Source organism: Aspergillus lentulus (genome assembly GCF_001445615.1).
Source record: "Aspergillus lentulus DNA, contig: Alt12, strain: IFM 54703, whole genome shotgun sequence".
In the NCBI taxonomy this organism is placed as follows: domain Eukaryota; kingdom Fungi; phylum Ascomycota; class Eurotiomycetes; order Eurotiales; family Aspergillaceae; genus Aspergillus; species Aspergillus lentulus.
Window position 1 is genome coordinate 3,621,577 of NW_028322115.1, and position 20,863 is coordinate 3,642,439.

At 50.8% G+C, this 20,863-nt stretch overlaps 8 protein-coding genes across 8 annotated transcripts; 2 read left to right on the top strand and 6 right to left on the bottom strand.

Annotated features, from left to right (window-relative positions):
* Window positions 1-1,547: 1,547 nt before the first annotated feature.
* ALT_7110 (uncharacterized protein) lies at window positions 1,548-3,865 on the bottom strand (the record flags this gene model as incomplete). The annotated part of the gene is made up of 3 exons (XM_033557357.2): window positions 1,548-2,353; window positions 2,409-2,723; window positions 2,794-3,865. 3 exons carry the CDS (start codon window positions 3,863-3,865, stop codon window positions 1,548-1,550), a joined length of 2,193 nt encoding a protein of 730 aa, XP_033413248.1.
* Window positions 3,866-4,531: 666 nt separating this feature from the next.
* On the bottom strand, window positions 4,532-6,387 carry snf4 (AMP-activated serine/threonine-protein kinase regulatory subunit SNF4; the record flags this gene model as incomplete). Its single annotated transcript, XM_089600186.1, has 6 exons — window positions 4,532-4,717; window positions 4,773-4,882; window positions 4,943-5,299; window positions 5,368-5,505; window positions 5,688-5,787; window positions 6,064-6,387. The coding sequence occupies 6 exons, from the start codon at window positions 6,385-6,387 to the stop codon at window positions 4,532-4,534; spliced, it is 1,215 nt and encodes a 404-aa protein (XP_089455648.1).
* A 1,130-nt stretch (window positions 6,388-7,517) lies between these two features.
* ALT_7112 (CRAL/TRIO domain protein) lies at window positions 7,518-8,747 on the bottom strand (the record flags this gene model as incomplete). Its single annotated transcript, XM_033557355.1, has 2 exons — window positions 7,518-7,849; window positions 7,910-8,747. 2 exons carry the CDS (start codon window positions 8,745-8,747, stop codon window positions 7,518-7,520), a joined length of 1,170 nt encoding a protein of 389 aa, XP_033413246.1.
* A 383-nt stretch (window positions 8,748-9,130) lies between these two features.
* Window positions 9,131-11,297, top strand: ALT_7113 (DNA-directed DNA polymerase alpha subunit POL12; the record flags this gene model as incomplete). Its single annotated transcript, XM_033557354.2, has 4 exons — window positions 9,131-9,462; window positions 9,533-9,718; window positions 9,766-11,068; window positions 11,124-11,297. 4 exons carry the CDS (start codon window positions 9,131-9,133, stop codon window positions 11,295-11,297), a joined length of 1,995 nt encoding a protein of 664 aa, XP_033413245.2.
* A 164-nt stretch (window positions 11,298-11,461) lies between these two features.
* ALT_7114 (uncharacterized protein) lies at window positions 11,462-11,992 on the bottom strand (the record flags this gene model as incomplete). The annotated part of the gene is made up of 1 exon (XM_089600187.1): window positions 11,462-11,992. One exon carries the CDS (start codon window positions 11,990-11,992, stop codon window positions 11,462-11,464), a length of 531 nt encoding a protein of 176 aa, XP_089455649.1.
* Window positions 11,993-12,571: 579 nt separating this feature from the next.
* ALT_7115 (kinesin-like protein KIF1C) lies at window positions 12,572-16,833 on the bottom strand (the record flags this gene model as incomplete). Its single annotated transcript, XM_033557352.2, has 4 exons — window positions 12,572-13,561; window positions 13,620-14,311; window positions 14,936-16,582; window positions 16,665-16,833. The coding sequence occupies 4 exons, from the start codon at window positions 16,831-16,833 to the stop codon at window positions 12,572-12,574; spliced, it is 3,498 nt and encodes a 1,165-aa protein (XP_033413243.2).
* A 1,188-nt stretch (window positions 16,834-18,021) lies between these two features.
* On the bottom strand, window positions 18,022-18,360 carry ALT_7116 (uncharacterized protein; the record flags this gene model as incomplete). Its single annotated transcript, XM_033557350.1, has 1 exon — window positions 18,022-18,360. The coding sequence occupies one exon, from the start codon at window positions 18,358-18,360 to the stop codon at window positions 18,022-18,024; it is 339 nt and encodes a 112-aa protein (XP_033413241.1).
* Window positions 18,361-19,742: 1,382 nt separating this feature from the next.
* ALT_7117 (YoaK family protein) lies at window positions 19,743-20,620 on the top strand (the record flags this gene model as incomplete). The annotated part of the gene is made up of 2 exons (XM_033557349.1): window positions 19,743-19,968; window positions 20,019-20,620. 2 exons carry the CDS (start codon window positions 19,743-19,745, stop codon window positions 20,618-20,620), a joined length of 828 nt encoding a protein of 275 aa, XP_033413240.1.
* Window positions 20,621-20,863: the final 243 nt, after the last annotated feature.

A 20,863-nucleotide genomic window follows, 5' to 3' on the forward strand; every position in this document is an offset into this window, starting at 1 on the left:
TATGACAGCTCTCTAGCATTTAATAATCGCCACCTATCCTCTGCATAGCTAACACATCAGGAATTCAAGAACCTGAGATGCCAGGTACTCGAGTTGCTCAGGCCTCACACTGAGGTACACGTACACACTCTCAACCACGGCAGTCCTGCTGTCAACCTGCCACTCACCCTTATAACCATGGATACGGCCAACACCTCGAAGTCAGAAAGGAAATAGATAGATAACTTACAGTTCTGCACATTCATGGATCGACGTTCAGGTTCAAGCCAAGGTATGATGCTAACGATCACGTCACCTCCAACATCGCTCCACTCAGGTCAACAGTTAAGACCTTGGCTTTTATCTGTAGTGCTCCACTGAGTACTACTCAAATATCAAGATAAATCAACAAGTTATCGGCAAGAGACAGTCAAGACACGCGTCTGTCTCACCCAGCGAGCCCGGAATCCAGAGTGCTCGTCCCCATCGGCCCAGAATCAGGTTTACCCTGCATCCAAGGGATCATCACCTCATCGAGCCCATCTTCCAATGTACTCCATACACTCCATACATATTCTGGTCCGCATCCCGGAAAGAGTCCCGTCAAGGTATCTGCTTCCAGTGGTAGAGGAACGGACGTAGACTACAATCTGCCGGTCCAGAAATCCGACAACTCAGCGTTCAGGGATCGGCGTCTGCTCCACCCTTCGGATCGCTTGTCCTTGGTCCAAAGCCCAGGAGAGGCAAACGGGGCAAATGCAGTAACGCACTCCCACTAGGTGTTTCATCCTCCACCTCTCCAGCTAACTCAACTCAATTCCTATTCCAACTACGAGAAACTGGATCTGATCTTGGGGGGTTTCTTATCCTTGGCCAACCAAGTACATACCCTATTCTTATTGTACTCATTTCATGTACTCTAGACATATATATACTGTACATCCATCCATATAAGGGGTGTTCTCGCTCAGAGCTCTGTCTGGGAGTAGAAACTTGTGGACGTAAAGTATGGTCGGACTTCCAGACAGTGGATAGTGGTTGAGATATATCCTTCCAAACGCTTGATCCGGGACCTGTTGGAACGAACTTCAAAGGGTCTACTGAACTACCCACTATCTAGATACAAAGTATGAATCCTATCAACAGCTGTGACCACGGCGATCTATCTAATAGGGTAGCTACCCACCAATGGTATGGTCAGACTGCCATCCTTGTCCATAATACAGTCGTACTTCCGTCAGGGGTAGAAGACTAGGCAAGCCGCTTGTGTCATAATGATGATGAAAGGTACTGCTGGAGATCGTCTTTTTCCCCCGCCTTCACTCTTGTCTACCAACCAATTCAGCTATTGTACACGAATCCCGACCAGGATGCCCTTGGCTGTCCGCTGTCTCATTCATCGAATGGCCTCTAATTGGGTTACACCGCGGCTCAGCCTGACTCGAAAACCAAACACCATCAGGTTATATCAACAAATCATTCTACAAAGTCCAAGAATCGTCCCGTGCCCACAAGCCGGCCCGTTGAACCAAGCACAGATTAATGATCCATCATCTGCTCCATCCAAGCTATTCCGAGCCCTCAGTCGACCAAGATATTGTAAGTCGCTCGGGCACGTGCACTTGATCTTCCCAAACCCGCATTTGGCGACTCACGGCTCGCCAGTTAGCAATCAGCATCATCGCCACATATGTGCGATTCATTTCAAGTATGCGCAGGGTCTCCAGATCATAAGCACCTTCTTCTGGCCCTTGATCCGTCAGCAGGGGCCCAAAGACTTGGCCGAGCCCTTCCAATATCTGCGAACGCGTCACGAGTTCAAGTTTTCCAACGCCAGTTCTGTACCCATGCCGCTCATACTCCACAATTCGTCTCGTTTCATGCACGTAAAAGGCACATAATCCGAAAACAGCGCACATCAGCTCTAGTTGCATGGGACCCGCCAAGGCTAGAATGGCGAGGCCAATCGCTTTGATCCTTGTGTACCTTGCTTGAGTTAGCCCTCCGAGACAGCTACGCGTCCGTTTGAGCTTTTGGTCAGGGCTGTTGAGCTTGTCCTCCAAAGAAGGAGTCTTGATGTAGATATCCAACAGGGCGCTGTACAGGTGCGTGGATCCCAAAATGCCGCCAGGAAGCCCAGCAAGCAGGCGCTTGAACACCCACCCGACGCTGAGGATGTGAGTCGAATGCCGCTGCGACTGGATTGAACTCAGGATGCTCATCAATTCGGACGGCATCTCGCCACTGCCCATCGTAATCTGAATCTTGTCCTGCTCTCTCTCAGTGGATAGCACCTGGCTGGCGAAATAACCATATATCTGTGCAGCCGCGCCCAAATCACCCGGATCGAAGAACAAGTCTCGGACAAGTGGACCTGCAGCTCGCCTTGGTAAGCAGATATTCATCTCTGAGATTCAGGGGATGCATACCACGACATCTCAAATAGGTCGCCGTCGCCACAAAGCACACGGGTAATTTAAGTGCCGTCGGTGCAAAGTCTCCGGGATAGGCCAAGAAGCTGTGGCCCCCAAGGCGAGCTAGAGTTTCCAAAGACTTCCCGGCTAGGGCATCCATCCGATAAGAACAGTAGGAGAGGTTGGCAAATGTTTTCATTCGACGCAACTTTCGCTCCTGTGGCATACTCTGGGCCTTGAGATGGAAGGTCGATCGCACTGTTCTGATCCGACGAATAATCCTATCCCGCCGCCGAGGCAGCTCCCCCGCAACGTCGCAGGGCCGCGAGCCTGATATCCGCGTCAAGTTTTCATCAGCAACCACCCTTAAATGCCGTCAATGGGGATACACTCAACTTACCTGAAGTGGGGTGAGCATGAGAGCAATCGCCGCCTCCCTGATGCCTAGGATTGCTCAAGGGCAAAGGTTTTAAATTCAGTTTGATAGCTAGATCATTAAACGCTATGGCGGCTTTGCGCCGATCGAAAATGTCCGACCAATTGCCCTCATCCAAGCACGACATGGGGAGAGAGCTCTCCCGTGACAAGCTTCCCATGATATCCAGGTCGGTGCAGATGACAGGCCTTCTTGACCTTTTGTAGACATGGAGGTTCTGTGGCTTCTGAGAATCGGTAAGACTATAGATGGAGCTGGAGTCCCTGCTGGATCGAGAGGCGGCTTTGAATCGGTCTGTGAATGGGTTGGAAACCGCTACTAACTGGGGCGACTCCTCAACTTCATCGAAAGGATTTTCGTATATATATTCCCGTTCGATAAAGGGAATCGGATTGGAAGTGTTTCGGGAAGGGTGACGACAGACAGTCTCGGTTGTGAGGTTGGAATTGACAGACTGGAGGGTCTTGTCGCTGGCTTTGCGGGACTCCTGGTGTTCATCTGCATCCTTGTCTATAGTTGAGTTTTCCCTGGAGCTAATGCATACACAATCCGTTCTTGCGCCGTGAAGGGCACAGTCATTTTGTCGAGACCGCCCCCCAAGTCGCATTAGCGATTTCCGGTGCCGAGGCTTGCGAGAACGAAGGGACGTCATAAAGCCTGCAAGTCCTTTCGAGCCTGCCACTGGATGCTGTGATTCTGTGAATCCTTGTTGCGAGCCTGTTTTAAGACATGAATAGTTCGAGGAAGGGTCAGAGTCACCAGAAGTAAGTGCCTGTTCGAGACTCCCAGCTGATGTGGGGTTAGATTCAGGCTCATTGACATGATACTCCTTGGAGCAGTGGCCATCGTTGGCTGCGCCTGTTCCGATTGTACCTTGTTCGTTCGAGGCTTGTTTTAAAGAGGGATTTGTTCGGTGCGTAGCCTGTGTGACAGCACCCGCTCGTGTGCGGTGTACCCAGGTCCACGACTGCCTGCCCTCTAAAGTTCTCTCATTGGCTTGCTCTGAGGCTCTAAAGAAAGTATTGAAGAGTCCCATTCTCACGTGAGAAGGAGTCGTTGTCTAGCATTGAAGGATATGAAGTCTGGTATATTCTCATGTAGACGAGAAATTATCCCGGCCCTCCTTTGACCGTCAGCATAATGGTGTGGTCACTGTGCGCTTTCCCGAGTTGTGGGGAATTTTGTTGACAGAAGGCAGGCAGCCTGATCAATGTGCTGTTCTTCGTTCCTTCTTTTCGACGGATGTGTCAACAGCATCGGACAATTACCTCCGGTCTAGGTCTCCATGTCTCGCGGGTGAACGGAAAAAGAAAAGTCTTGACAAAAGGAATCACAGAGACGAAGAGTAAACATGAATAGTTGGAAAATAAAGACGTATCATCAAAATGAAATCTATTGTTGTCGAGCCAAGCGCCTTCGAATACAGCGCAGATGGAGCCAAGGACAACCATCCCATTACCTTTCGTGCGTGCGTCTTACATCGTGGCATCCTTATATAAGGACAAGACAAGAATAAAAGCAATGAAAGGAAGAAAAATGGCTGACAGGGGAACAATGAATATGCGGCGTAGCCATTTGTTACCAGCCAAACCTGATGTTGCAAAGCCTCAAAATCGATCTGATGTAGAAGTGAGTCAACGCCGTTTCCATGCAAATTTTAGATATATCCGCGACCGCTTGTGCGCAGAAAATCTCTTTCATATCATGATAATTCGTCATTTTCGCCCTCGAGGAGTATATATTGTAAGATATCACTCAGAGTGAGAACACCCTTGAGTCGGAAGTCTCCATCCACCACAACCAGGCGGTGCACGCGAGATTTGCGAATAGTATCGAAAATGGTGTCCAGACCGTCGTTCAGAGAACATGTGTAAATACCGGGGAATTCCTGCGACTGATGTCAGCAGTGGATAGGGGAAGACCGTAGAATAAAGAGAACGTACCGCACTTCGTTTCTTCAAGGCTTCGCCGACCGTGAGACTGAGGTCGTCATATACGCCTCCCTTGATCAGTGTGATAACATCTACCGCTTCAAAGACATTGTAGACAACACCTAGGAGTTCCGGTTAGCCGGACACTAGAGTTGACCTGCGAGACGAGAGTTCGAACTTACCTTCCGAGTTCAGGATGGGAACGCTAGATATACTCCGCTCCACGAGTATGTGGATGACATCAATCACTGGTGTATCCATTGACGCCGTGGCGATGTTATCATAGGTGCCCAACAGAATTTCCTTGAGCGGCTTCTTTAACTTTTGTGTGTCACTAACATTGACCGCCACGAACTTGAGTATTCGGTACTGAGTCACCACGCTGAGAACATGAGGTCGGTCCGTTTGGCTATCATTTGTAACGAGAGGGATTCTGCGAGCGCGAGATTCGAGCATGCGTCGACAGGCCTCGTAAAGCGGCCGTTCTGGGTCGATCGAAATAGTTTCCGGCGGAGCAACACCGAGAGCCTTTTCCACCTCTGTGACATTTGTTCAGTTTCAGGTTGCACAGAGTAAATTCACAAGTATCGAGACATCAGGCACGCACCTCGAAGACTGTCCAGTCGAAATTGGTCAATCTGGTCCAGTGCCGCGGGATTTTGAAAATAATACTGTATGACGTTGATGTAGTCGGAAGTGGTCAGAAGACCGGCAAAGGTCGAGGTCTTTGAATCCCATAACGGAGCTGATACGATGCCTGTAGGTCACACCGCGCACATCCACCCAGTCAGCTATTGTGTTCCAATCTGGACCGTAGAAATATTGGGATTGTTGCGGCCTTCGGAGAGTATCTTTGGGGCATTCCGAGCGGCCACCCTGCAAGCGAGAAGAATGTATACATGCCATTTTGAATCAGGATATTCAAACTCTCCTTGACAGAGAGCGAAGTATCGAATATGATGAGCCGGAAACTGAGCGGAAGAACATCGTAGCTGGTGCGGACTTTGAGGAAGTTACGGATGGCACGCTACACCATATCCAAGCAAGGGAACCCGTTAGCCAAATTGCATAAGGCCGTCAGCGCGGAGACAAATGCAATGGGAAACCGTGCTGCATGAAGAGCTCTAATTCTCGAAGATCCCGCCATGATATAAAACCAGTAATACATAGCGCACGTGGGGTGATCTTCAACAGTTCGAGCACCTGCAAGGAAGAAATTGCAATAAAAAAAAGGAATAGTTGCAAACAACACAAGATGACCAAGAAGAGCAAGGAAAAAAAGCAAAAAGAGGGGTAGACTCACTAGACCCTCACGCTCTTCCCGATCAATTGCCCTCTCGGGCTCAGATGGGCGCATTGGATGTGAGAGACCTCGTGGGCGAAGGTAGGATGAGGGCTGCACAAAAGGGCCCTCGTGACCGTGGACGATATTAAGATCAGGCGTCGAGAAAGTAATGGTGTTGGTGGTGGTCGTTGTGGTGGTAGTGTTGGCGGAGATGGTAGCATGCGCGGCAGTGGGAGTCGGAGTGTCGTTGGCCGTTGCAGTTGCGGTGGTGGGTTCGGGCGGCAAGCTGTTTCTGCCTGTGGGGGGCTGCTGCATCATCCACTGGGAGGCATGTTCCGCCATCGTCATCAGAATAATAATAATAGCAATAATAAGACTACCCCTCTAAATGGTAATAAGTGGGATGGATTGCCTGGGTCTATTGCAAGGAGAGCCGCATGAGGAGGATGGGGTTCGTGGTCAACTAGGACGCCTTGGGATGGCTGTGGATGCGAATGAGGATCACTGGATTTTGTTTGCTTCTTTTTCTCTGCTGCAGCTTAGGTAGCTTGTCCTTGACGGGGATACAGTTGTTTGCCGCCCTTGCCGCTTTATGTTCTCAAGATGGAAGTACTGTAGTCTAGAGCTAGATATGATTCGCGCGCTGACAGGTAGATAAGTTAAGTTGAAGTGATCTCGATACACACCCCGCGAGACAGACTTACACAGGTAAGAGCTGAGACTGAGAAAAAACAAGTAAAAATAGACATAGCTAGACAAAGGGATGCTGCTGGCTGTTGGATCAGCAGGTTCATTGGCTAAACTGGTTAGACTACAGAAGGACATCTAGAGACTGGCTTGTTACTACTATTAACCGTTGCCCGGAGATGGAGAAGAAAGCGCTGTATTTTCCGGGTTGTGGAGTTGTGAATGATACCAGCATACTCCATACCTCTTTTTAGCAATACTAAGGCAGCACAGAGGTCTCAATGGTCATTGAGAAGCACAAATATATCAAACAAAGTATGACCATTCAAGAGATACTCGCCTGTATCCCACTGTTTGCCCCGCCAGGACACGTGACTCTCAACAGTGATTACATGACAGCATCAATTGTATCTCAAACTTATAGAGAGGGAGCTGCGGTTCTATATACATTCCGCTCTTTCTAGAGTATAACCTCCTAACGAGCATGTTATATAAGTGTCTATTAGTCCGAAAGCAGGCAGGAAAAGCCTCAGAATATCAACAAGGCGTGGAAAAGAAAGGCTGGTGGGAAGAAGAAAAAGCAAACGAACATTAACCAAGGATGAGGCCGAAGGTCAAGGAAATATACACACTGACTCTCCAGCAGAGTATGACGCTCAGTGTGGCACAGATCCTTCCAGCAACACGCCAGCAATTATTAGACGCTTGACCAACATGTAGAAAACAGGAAGGACATCGAAGGGACGCCGTATAAGTGACGGCCATAGGAGGTTGAAGAAGTCCTGTCACGACTTCTCGCTAACCCCGTTGGTGCCCTCGGACTGTGACCGACTGGGGCTGGTACCGGTCTTGAGATAGTGCTCAAACTCTCCGATACGTTTGCCTCCCTGCATCCAGCGCTGTCGGTACTCGTTCCTCCTCTTGTCAGCCAGCTGATTCAAAGCCGGCCAATAAATGGAATGATCATATCGGAATTCCACATCACCACCTACGGATTTCATCAGGTGGCCGGCAGGCACATGCTGCCGAAGATCTTCGTTGAACTTCAATTTCTCCCGAGTCAATGGGTCGATAAACGGGGTGATTAGTTTGAAAAAGCCCCAGATGACGAATGGCACTAAAATCACCACGGCAATCAGACAAATGAGTGAATCATCAAAACAGCAGAATCACTTACCGTTTATCACCAATGCACGTCCCAGTCTCTCCGGATAGTGGTTTTGAAGAATGTTGAGCGTCTGCTTAGCTTGACCCAAACTCGCGTTCTGCCCAGACTTCGTCTCATTGAAATTCACAATAAGTGCCAAAGTTTCCTGGTCCGGTCCCATAAGGTCGATCACGCGCTCCAGCATGAAGACTAGATGCTCAACTTGGCGGTCACTCTTCTCCGTGTTCTGGTTGGAGGGCAAGAGGTAGAGACAGGGTCGCGCATGGATGTCGTATCCGAGGATGACCTGCTTTCCTGTCTCGTTCTCAATCGAGATGTAGTCTGGAGTCAGCTTTTCCAGGCCATATTCGCGCCGCCAAGTGAGAGTGCGCTGAAGTCGGGTGATAGCTTCGGCGACATTCCATTTCGTAGCGCGCAAGTACCGCAGAAGACATTCCCGGGTCAGAAACATGCGCTCATCGTCTGTAATTGGGGCCTCGGGAGCATTTTTTGCCGATGTTGTCGGAACAGTGGTCCATTCGGAAACTGCCTTCAGGACTGCCTCATATTTCGATTGCTGATCAGGAGTAAGCTCAGCAGGAGCCGCTGGTTTTGCTGTATCAAGTGGGCGAGGGAATGGTCTCTGAACGAGGCCATCAGCAGCGGACGTTGGGAGGTTCGATTCAATATCTTTCTCATCATTCCCACTGGTATTAGAAGGCGGGACCTGGGCCATAGATTGCAATGTTGTCGCAGCAGGAGATTGATCATCAACTGGGTTTGTCGGAGACGACGAAACCGGAGCATTGGCCTGTGAGTCGGTGACTGGAGCTGTTGCAGCAGCGGGAGCTTCTGACGGTGCACTCATTGTGAACGAGTTTATGCTTTCAAACCAAGTTTCTATATCTCAAAAATCTAAGTGGCAATGGTCTAAACGAGTGCTGAAGTTATGTCACAGGAATCAGAACTTTTCTTCTTTGCTTTTTCCTAGTTCTGTCAATCCTCATCGAGATCGACAAGCCCCACTGGAGGATAACAAAAGACCGATCATCGATTAGTACCTTAGTAGATGCCTAAGACAGTAAGACAATAGAATATCAGAAACGGTAGGCGGTGACCATTTAATGGCGTCGCGTGTCCCACGCGTATCTGACGCGTTTTATCTATGGCGGTAGTGATACCCCGTAGCAACTGACAGTGCAATTGCTCATTTCTGCTGCATCAAATCCACCTCGATATCATTATACAAAGATGGATATGGATGGTGTTACAGCAGAGCTCAATGAGCTCTTCGCGGCCACATCGCCAGATGGATTACCCAAGGACGTCCTTGCGGAGTTGCAGTCTATACTGCGTGTGCATTCGATTCCCCCACAGGAGCTCTTCTATAAATGGGAATCGTACTGCTTGAAGATGGGCACGGAAGACACCAAGCTGAATCTGGAGACAGTTCGGTTATTCAAGCGGGACGTTCAGGAGGCATTGGAAAGGGAAAGCCGAGGAAGGACAGGCAGACAGACCGAAAAGCGAAGCGCAGTGACAGCGACTCCGCGAGCAACAAATACGTCCGATGTTTTTGGAATGTAAGGCCCTTTGAGCAGTCATACCACTTTTCTGTCAGGTCGGAAGCGCTTATCAAGCACCGTTACTTAGATTGGACGGATTGACACCCAATGGCCCTGGCCGAACTCCAACTGGTATGAATAGTTCGACGAAACGCAGATCAGACTTCGGATCTCCTTCGCTCTCGAAGATCGGAAAAACCGATAATAACCAGTCTCCGAATTCAAAACCCGCTGCGGTAGCTGTCAACGGCGGCGGTGCAGTCGATGGATTACAGTATGGATCAGTCTCGTGAGTCCGAGAGCCTGACTGACGGAGAACAGATCGGTGCCTTTCTCAGAACGACCCAATCCCGGACAGATTATAGAAACCCTCAATGCGCATTTGTCTATGCCCGAGATCCCAATGGCACCTTTTTCAGAAGCCAGGATAAGGCCCACTGCGAACACAGACCTCAAGAAGTTTGGTTATAAGCCGATGGCGATGCGGGTTTCTGAAGCATCGGAAATATTGGACGACCGGATCGATGAGTTTACCGAAATTTACCAGAAAGAATATGAAAGGGAAGATGCCAACTTCGGCAGCGCCGCTCTCCAGAGCACAAGCGAGATTATTGCCGTCGGACGCATCGCTTCAGACAGCTTGGAAGGGAAGCTAAATCCTGCGTCACTTGTTCTTGAGACCTCCAGACGAACAGGCGCTGGTCTACGTGTACCACTGAACTTGGATTCAGTAGCGTCAGCGAATTTTTTCCCTGGACAAATAGTTGCTCTGAGGGGGATCAATGCCTCAGGGAACTATTTCTCCGTCAAGGAGGTGTTGCCCCCACCCCTACTACCACCTGCGGCGTCTTCTCCAGTTACTATGGACAGTATCAATCAGAGGCTAGAGGAAGCCGGCTCTCCCTCACCACTGAATGTGTTGATTGCGTCTGGACCATACACAGCAGATGACAATCTCGCTTTTGAGCCGCTACACGAGATCTGTCAGAAAGCCGCTGAGACCTATGCAGACAGTCTTGTACTGATGGGGCCTTTTTTGGATATTGAGCATCCGCTGCTGTCAGCAGGGGATCTTGATCTCCCCAGTATGAAAGGACTTGATCCCGACACTGCCACATTGGCAACCGTGTTCAGGCACTGCATCACAGCGCCGCTGCAGAAGCTTGTCGCAGCGGTACCCAGCATTACAATTGTGATGATACCATCCGTTCGGGATGCGTTGAGCAAGCACGTCTCCTGGCCGCAGGAGCAGTTACCGAAGAAAGAGCTCGGGTTACCAAAACAGGTCCGGATGGTATCCAACCCTGTTACATTGTCCTTCAACGAGACCGTCATCGGCATGTGCTCGTATGACGTACTATACGATTTACGACGGGAGGAAGTCCTGCACGGCAAACCCAAGGAAGGCAGTCTCTTGACTCGGCTGCCCAAATATCTCATCGAACAACGGCATTTCCTCCCCATGTTCCCGCCCTCTTCCCGCGAGAATCTTCCCAAACCAGCAACTGAAAACGGTGTTGCGACGGGAGCCATGTTAGACCTCAGCTATTCCAAGTTGGGAGAGTGGTGGAATGTACGACCGGACGTGTTGATTACCCCGAGTTTACTCCCTCCATTTGTCAAGGTATTTCGACCGTGTCTTTCGCTCTCGTTCTTATTTCTAACATCCGATCGTCTAGGTCGTCGACAGCGTCCTCGTGATCAACCCCGGCACACTATCCAAACGACGAGCAGCGGGGACATATGCACAGATGGCGATTCACCCACGCGTAATAGCGGACGACGAACGAGAACAGAAACAGCTAGGTCATAAGCTCTACGAACGGGCACGTGTGGACGTTATTCGCATATAATTGTATATTACCGCCGCTACACGGCGTCGGAGTCACGATAGACATGACAATAATAATGACCTTGTTCCCTGACCCTGAACACTGATATCAATAAAGAATCAGACAGACCGTAACACCTCGCTCTAACAAAACACCCAAGTACCAAATCCACCCGCTGAGCTCGATCACCGCAAACAAACCGTCCTCTTCCCACCCATAAACCGTCCCGCCTCCTTAACCCTGACCTTCACCCCCTTCCCCTTCCCACCCCCGCTCCCCCCACCAGCAACCAACCCCTCCAGCCCCAAATCCCTCCAAGCAGGCTCCCTCCTCCGCTCCATCGCCCGCGTAATCCCAAACGCCGCATGCTGGTCCGGCACCACATCATCCTCATCCTCGGGATTGGGCGGCTGATACTGCGGCAGCACGTAGATCTCCTCGATGGGCAGGTACGACGGGACCAGCGTCGGCGAGGAGGAGCCGTAGGTCACGCCGTGGCTGTAGCCGTGCTGGTAGAGGTGGGAGGCGGAGGCGGACGCGGTCATGTTGGCTGTTTGCGAGGTGTGTGGGCGGGTGAATTCCTCGAAGTAATCTGCTAGTCGGGGATGATGCATGTGGATGTTTGTGGGGGAGGAGTCTTTGCTCTGTAGTTTGGGATTAGTTACTGTCACGCGGGGTGGTTTGTTTTGATGTGTTGGTAGTAATGGGCTAACCATTTTGAATTGCGGGTTGAACTGCAGCGAATGTCCAAGTAAACCCTTTCTCCAAGTAATTTGCTGTTCGTGATTCGACGAGTTTGAATGCAATCGAGGCGGGTTCACTGGATATCTGTTTGGGCAAGCTGAGACTAAGGCAGGGACGAAAGAGATACGACGATATGAGCGATAAGATCTAGCCGCTCCACCGCCTTTGGATCGATTCTTTTGTTGCCTCAGGCACCTATCTTCCAGACATTGAAGAGAGGCATCATGTCTCCAATTACGGCGTACAAAGGAGCATAATTATGTAAGAAACTTTTCTTTAATTGACCCGCTAAGCTTCAGAAAGCCGAATATCATTACATTGGAATAGTCAACCCTGAGAGGTAGATCCTTTGCCCAGAACGAAACCATGCAGGATACGACGGACACTTGCAGTAGTCCTGCCCACTGACGCTGCCATCATCCTTCATCTTAGATAGTGCCACTGCGGTGTGATCCACTTAATTGACCAATTATCTTTTCTGCCATGTCCGTGACAACAGAGAAGTGTCATCACTAAACGAGCAGATTCGTTTGTCTTTATTTTGGATGACTTCACAAATTTGTGCTCATCCGGTGCACGATTGGGACGGCACTTGGCGGCAGGCTGCCCATTTCGGTAACAACCATGTCAACATATTCGGCCGGTGTCACATCGTACATGATGTTCAACAGCTGCAGGTTGGGAGTGTCTTTCCAGTCTTTCAGAGGCGAAGTGCCTTGTGTGACTGCAGTAGACTCGGAGTGACTGGGGTTCGCAGCAGATTTGCTCCCCTTCTTGGGCTCCGGTTGAGCAACGGCAGCCGGGTCGGGCAGACCTGTCACTTGCTGCAAGGGCTCGTTCATTACCAGCTCGTCGGCGTCGGCAATTTCGTTGACGACAATACTGTCAAGAGCAACTCGGTCGGTGAACTTGACGGACTCACAGCATACAATGACAGGGACCTCCACACCACCGGCACGCTCCTTGGCAGACATGGCGACCAGCGCCGTGCCGACGCGTGAGTACAGCCGACCATTGCTAGTCATCGCGTGAGCTCCGAGGAACACTTTGGTAGCGTCCTTAATGGCATGGCTGATGCCGTTGACGAGCGAATACTGAACCTCGAGACCGGCCTTGGCCAACGTCCGAGCCAAGTTCTTGCCCTCGAACAACGGACGAGAGTCGATGATGGATACCCGGAACTTCTTGCCTTGCTTGTGTGCGGTGAGAAGAGTTTGCTTGACAATCGAGCTGCCGGCGTATGTCACAATCACATCGCCATCCTGGATTTTCTGAGCGGCACTGTCCGCAATAACCTGGTCTGCAACAGTAATCTTTTCGCGGATGAAGCTGTCGATAAAGTCGCTTAGCGACGCCTTGGCACTCGCCTCAGGAACGGAGGGGTCAATCGAGGAAATAGCCAGCTTGAGCGCACGAATAGCATTTCCTTGGCTGATCGAGAGAGGGCGGCAAGTGGAGAGATAGGTGATCTGGTGGGAGAGGTGGGTAGTCAAGTGACGAGCCAAGGAGGTACCAAGAGGCGTTGTGTAGGACTCGATCACCTTGAGTAGAAAATCACATCAGCATAGTCAACAAAGAAGGGAGGGAAAAAGAACGTACTCTCTTGAACGCCAACAACGTCGCTACACATCGCGCACTGCTCCCACAAATCACATAATCCCTCATCTGCAACCCCAAAGCCAACACAGCAGGATGCACCTCCTTGCCCGCCCCAGCAACCGTAGTCCTCCGCTGCTGCCCATAAAGGTGTCCAAAAACAGCCACACTCTTATCCTCCTGCTTCTTCTTTTGCTCCATAGCGCCAGCAGCCTGCGCAGAGCCCCGACGCGGCAGATACCCCCGTCCCTTCTGCGACTGCGCAGCAGCAGCGTCCTTCCCGCCCGCACCACCACCAGCTCCCCCCGCGCCGGCCTGCCCTTTCTTCGCAAATGCGGAATTGGCGCCCTGCGCCGGCGCCGCACCACCGGCTTGTTCTCTCTCGGCCCTCTCCTTCGCCCTGCGGGCGGCCTTTTCTGCTTTGGCCTTCTTCTTCAGTTCAGCGGGTGTGAGTTTCTCAGATCCTGCATCGGCCGGCGTGGCTCCATCAGTTGAGGACGCGCCCTCCTTGGGTTTTTGGGATTGTTTGGCGGGTTTAGAGGCGCTCTTTGCGGCTCCTTTGGGCTCGCGGGGCGGTTGCTGTTGCTGGGCCTGCATTTCGGAGGTAGATTGTTGTTGCGCCGGCGCGGTAGTGGCAGATTCTGATGCTGACGAAGGTACTGGTGGATTGATAGGAGTCGCCATCTCGAACTCAACTAATTTAACGCGACAGCGAAACGGAGAGGGGCATTGGCGACTTTTCTTGGTGATTGTGGGGTTAGGAGGAAGTCCGGCGGAATCGAAAGCGTCAAAAGTCACCAGTCGGAAGTTGAGTCAGAGGCCCAAAAGAGGAAAGGCCAAGGCCGGCACTAAAGCAGCCCTAAAATTCAGGCTGCATACTCGCACTTTAGATATCCAGATCAATGTTTTCTAGGTTCATACTTGGGATTCTATGCAGAAAATAAATTATTGGCTTCATTATTATCTCGTAAACCAATTCGTCAACGTGTATCGTACTGGCATAATATCATCCCATCGTTTCATTGCAAAAGCACAAAAGAGCACACGCTGTAAGAACAAGAAGCCCTTCAACAAATGGTTCACCGGCAGATATTCATCATCAAAGACTTGAAAGAGGTTCGAGAGAAGTTCTAAGGTCTGACTGTGATCGTCAAGTATCCTGTGGCGACTTTCAAAAGCACAGATAACCACGAACTCCATGTAACTCCAGAGTCCAAAACTCCTGCTTGCTCTTGAATATACAACAAAAACCCTCCCTGAAACCGTCGTGTCGGGCGTCGAATCCTAGCGATTATTGGCCAAAACAACTTGCAACGCACGACGCCCTTTGCGAGTTTCGTGCTTCTGGATGAATCGAAATCGTTCATGGTCGGTGGCCAGTTTGCGTTTGAACATGTTCAAATCCACCAGCAAATCTTCCATGTCGGCCTGCATTTCCTGAGCCTTGACTTGACTAGCCTCGATGAGGATGGTGTCATCATCTGCCCAGATGAGATCGGGCTCCGGCCCTGCATCAGAAATCGGTGACTGAGGCCGGGTGTCGTTGACCCCGTCAGCTGTGTTGCCGTTCTCTTCTCCCAAAGCAGATAAGTTGCTTTTGCGCTTTTCGATTGTTACCAGGGGTATGGGATTCTTGAGGCTGTCCAGTGCAAGTTTCAGATGGTTGCGAAGCGCTTCATTTTCGGTCTGCAGCTGCCGGATCTTGCACTCACTGACCATCTTGGTCTCTTCCATAAGTCTCTGCATCTTCTCTACCTTTTGCTGGTAGACTTCGAGTCGCTCGTTCTGAATCTCGGTCTCCCTTCTGTTAGCAGTGGCCAGGCTCACGCTGAGCTGAAGCGCTCGGATAGTCTCCGCCATTTCTGCAATCTGCTTATCACGCTCCGCGGCAGACATTTGGTCCTGGTTAACCCGAGCACGAGTGCGGATTCGCTTCGCTTGGTCCGCGTAGCGAAGGGTGGAAAGGGTTTCCTCATAGTCTGAGGGAGAAATGCATGCGATCATTGCGGTCTTTGAGTTTCCGCCAAGACTGTCCTTGAGCAGCCAAGTGAGTATTGAGTCTCTGTACGGCACGACGTCCTTTCCTTTGCGCTTTCCAGAACGCCCATGTTTAGGGTCCGCCAAAGCCGCAATGACTCTGCCTAGAGTAGTGAGCGACTTGTTGATATTGGACCCTTCCCGGAGTCGTTGACCAGTAGCTTCAGTAGACTTGGCTCGTTCAGATCCTGCCAGATCGACCAGGCGTATTCGGGCCGTGCGCTCAGTCGTCTCATCTGTCGAAAGATCGTGGTGTATCTGCTTCAAGGTGATGGTGAACACGGCGTGCGACCTGGAAGATGTGTCATTCATCTTGGTGCTCGCGACTGTGCGAGACATGTCGCCCTTGCGCATGTACTTCATCAGTTCGTTGTAGTTTCTGACGGTAACCTCTGTTAGATCTTTGACATAGGGCCCCTCTGAGGGAGACTCGCGAATGCGAAGGTAATGAGGAGGGTCGGTTCGGGGAACCAGCAGGTCGCGAACATGCTCGTTGTACACTTCAAAGTATGACACGCGGACATTGTAGCTGACATCAGGCGACTCGGCACTTTCGATACGCTGGAATAAATCTTCGCATGTTCGAGGTATCAAGCCAGGTTGCTCTGGAGTTCCCATCATGGTGTAGCTCTTCCCCGACCCAGTCTGTCCGTACGCAAATATGCAAGTGTGGTATCCTTCAAAGTTGTGGTCGAGGAACTCCTCGCCGAGACAATTGTAGACGTCCTCCTGGGTTGCGTAATGTTCGTCATTAGGGTCATGGGACCAAAACGAGTTGTCAAAAACAAACGCTTTGTCCTCCAGGACCTTGCCGCGAGCTTGGGACTTTGGCTTTCCTTCGTCTTCTGGGCCAATATTGGGCGCTTTGAGCTTGGTCATTTGTGTGTGAGGATCCATCTCGATTAGACATTCCGCATTGCGCTCGGTTTCTATACGATCCGATTGCCGTTCAGGCCGAGGTTAGCTCACTCCATTATATGTCTGGGTCTGTCTCTCCCAGCCACCACATACCTCTGGGTAAAAACTTCCTAACACGGACGACGACTTTGACATTACCCCCAGGTGTTGGACTCGGGACGCCATCCGAACGTCTCGGCGAGACAGCGACGCCTTCTCTCGCACGCAGGGACGGAACGGAGGCTGTAGAACGCAACGTGGCTGCGGAGGCAGAAGTCGACATAGTTGAAGGGCTTGTTATACCTGTAATTGCTGAAGCGCCGCACGATGAGGAGGAGATGTGGGAGCCAGGTCCGGTCCCGTGGCCGAGATGGTGGTAGAAGCGTGGGTCCAGCGCCATGCCTTGACTCTGTTCCTCTAATAAATGTACAAAATGAGTGACGAGGCCACGGTGGCGGTGAATTAGGCAATGGTACATACAAACAGTTGTACCCACAGAAAAAGGAAGGAGTGAAGTTGCAGCAGTCAGTTGTGAATAGACGAGGGTCGATAAAAGCTTAGGATGAACAAGTCTTTACCGACGATGCTTTCCTTCAGCGCAAGAGAAAGTCTAGATTAATTCAAATTGTAGGAATAAATCAAGATCTCCTGCTATCTTGATGTTGGATCCATCAACCGGACTGCCTCTATGGGGGTAAACAGAGAAGTTGATAAGTCCGAGGGGCTTCTGCAATGGAATTTGAAAGAAAGAAACATGCAGCAACGGCACAGAAGGAGAACCAAAAGGAAAAAGATCTGAAGTCCCAAAGGCGATCAGGAATGACAAGTTGATTCCACCCAAGGTGGACTTCCTGTTGTAATGAAGCTGAATACTCTCAGACGTCGTTTGGATTTTGCCAGAATGGGATTGTGAGCGCCTGAGGCACTAAGATTCCGATCTACTGTCAGGGGTTGCCATAGCAATCCGGCTGTCATTCTGCGTGTCACTGCAGCCCCGCCCTACAACGCCATTATCAGTTAGTCAATTGCGGATTTCAATTCCTGAAGACACGAAGTTTGTGTATTAATGGTGTTAGAAAGCCGACTAATTCGGGAAGACTGCAAAAAAGCAACTTTGTTCCTCATGCAGTACCGCTTGCCTGCAAGCGCAACAATACAAGCATCGGACTTCGATCTATGAGCGCTTTGAGCAGACTCTAGCCGTTGAAAGACACAATGTTATTAGAGCGTCGTCCTCCTCAATTTATGACCTCCGATCCGGACTACTCTTGAAGCATGCTACTCTAGTCATGGTAAGGTATGAAGGGTGATTTGATTTCATATTTTACTACCTCCGCGAATATGCGAAAGGCAACTCTTTCGTCCTGCAAATCCGACGTACTACTTAGTTACACGCTTTTCCTTGACGAGAATCCACATGTCCTTCATATTGAGTGACTGGAATGTACACGGCCGATGAGGAGTCCTCGACTTAGACAATTTTTGCATTAACGTCAAAGTTTGCATTAGCAGCGACATAGTCATCAGCCTCGTCCTCGCCACCTTTGTGCTGGCTCATCTTGTCATAGTCGGTATACGCGGGATCAGGCACTGGGTTGCCGTCCCGGTCCATGGCGGTCTCGAGGGTCTCGACTGGCGTCCACTCCTCACCGGCATGGGTAGCCCTCGCAACCCTGGCTTGCGCCGAAGCACCCTGATCTTGCATCCGAGCTACGGCCTTCTTGTCTTGGGTGGTTTGGTTGCGCAGACGACGGGTCTGGGCGTCCCTCTCGGGGAAGCGCACAGCGCTCTCTGTTTTCGATCCTGCCATTTTGACTATGTGACCTGTGTGATCTGAAAAAGTTAATATCAGCCGGCAAGATATTAAGTCCTCTTGCGAAGGTGTTCTCAAGATGACGGACGTGGGTAAGTTAGCCGATTACTCACCAACAATACAATGTTATTCTGGTGCAACTTCAATATTTCAGATTGTGTTTGAAGAATAAAAGGGGTTGCCCCGATTCGTCTCTGTTATATTTGATCACACAAGGGAGGTGGCGTTGATGACACGGCGATGACGCCCACACTCAGCAATATCAGCTTCTCCGCACAGAGATATCATCCGTGGCCATTCCATTTGCAGCCATCATTTGTGCCACTGATTCTTTGATATTCTCAAGGGCAAATGTCATGCCTGGCTGTGTATGAGTGATATCATTGGACTTCATTTGGACTGAAGTCGCGTGCCAACTTACGACGAACGTCTGCGCGATTTACTCCTGAGGGATTTCTTATGTCCTTGGAGGGTTCCCATTCACCATCGCATGAGGATACAGCATGTTGAAGCAGCTGTGCCGAACACGGTATTGGTTGCTTGCAATGAAGACTATAGTGTCACTGAAGTTAGTCGCCATCCCAAGGTGTCATCCTCATGTGCGCAGGTCTCTCGACCATATGTGGGCAATCCGAAGGTGGTGGACTGGCCTAGATCTTGAGACATACTCTCTTCCTAATGCTCTAGATAGTGTTAGTCAGACTGATTTCGTCCGGGGTATGCTCAAATGTTTATTTCATCTGATTGTTTGTCGTACGATCCAGGTTGCCTTGTGCATTGATGCGTTGAAGCCTGACAGCACAATGAAGTCATCAATCAATAGTAAACTCCGTACACCACGAAGTAGAGAGGTAAACCTCAAATGTATATCCATTCATTCTCAACTCTATATTCCATCCATCTACCGAGGACCGACAACTCCCGATTGTAATATGCTCCAAACTCAGCCCTATGTATGCGGGGGGGTGGGCCCCTACCCACATTGTCTCACTGGCAACTTTCTTCAGTTTTTTTGACGACAATGCATTGACAAATAACAATCCAGATTGGGAGGCCATATTCGCAATCGGAGCTCTCGATGAGCACACCTGCCCTTTTATGAGATAGCTTCAAGCCTAAAAATCAGGCAGCGAATATTTTGCCGATCTTGTCATAGCTGCAGGCCAGACTAGTACGGAGAGAGTAAAAGACGTGTTTACTGGTCGGATATTCTCCGGTTTTCTTGTTTTCCCTATCAGCGCAAATTTTCGCCCTCGGCCAGCTCCGCCGCTGTCACTTTGGACGATTTATATTGACGCTTGACAGCCGGCTTGGGGGTGTATCACGTCCACAACAAGGATTACAGCTTCAAAAACCGAATCTGGCTGTGCTCCGCGGCAATGGCCGACAAAACCGCTGGTGCGCCTGACCTAGAAGCGCACCCCCAACAAGGGGACCAAGTGTCGCAACAACCACCAAAACAACGAGCGACCTTCGCTCAGCGCTGGAGGCAATCCGTCGATCCCACCTACGCGGACCTCATCTGCCTGCTCCTCGCCCTGAACACAGGCCTCTGCGATAGCAGCGCCTACAACGCCTGGTCGTGTTTCCTCGCCATGCAGACGGGTATGACTCACTCACCCAAGCATCACCCTCCCAGATCTAACGTAGTATAGGAAACACAATCTTCCTCGGCCTCGGCGCCTCGGGCCAACCAACCAGCAAACCCTGGGGCTGGCTCAAATCTCTGACTTCCATCGCCTCGTTCTTTATTGGCGCGCTGATCTTCTCGAACGTGACGCGTCGCACGGGCGCCCGCCGCCGCGGCACCCTCTTCACCTCGTTCATGGTGCAGACCATCCTGATCGTCATCGCCGTGTCGCTCATCGAGGCCGATCTGATCCCGCATACGCAGGACGACGCCGCGCTGACAGGTGGCCCGCTCTTCCTCGAGCTGATCCCAATTGCGCTGCTGGCGTTCCAGTCTGCGGGGTCGATCACGTCGAGCCGCGCGCTGGGGTATAATGAGATTCCGGCGGTTGTGCTGACGAGTGTGTATTTTGATGTTGCGTCCGATCCGAAGCTGGGGGCGGGGCCGGCGTCGAATGCGAAGCGGAATCGCAGGGTTGGAGGGGTGGTGATGTTGCTTGTTGGGGCGATTGCGGGCGGGTGGTTGAGTCGGAGCAGTGGGGGGATGCAGTCTGCGTTGTGGATGGCGGCTGGGTTCAAGTTTGTGATTGGACTGGGGTGGTTGTTTTGGAGGGCTGAAGGGAAGTAATCTGTGTACCTGTACCTTACATTTAGATATACTTGATACCTATATAGACAGACGCATATAGAAGTAGACTAGACTCGTCAGTCAGTGACATGCAGACAACCAAACCGCCTCAGTACCACTATATATGTACCTAGTATCTGTACCCCTGAGCAAGTATCACCTCAGAAACCCTCTGTCCTACCCTCCTAACCTAGATAATACCTACCGACGGCAGTACCTGAAAATTCTAAGGTGCCTACAGTC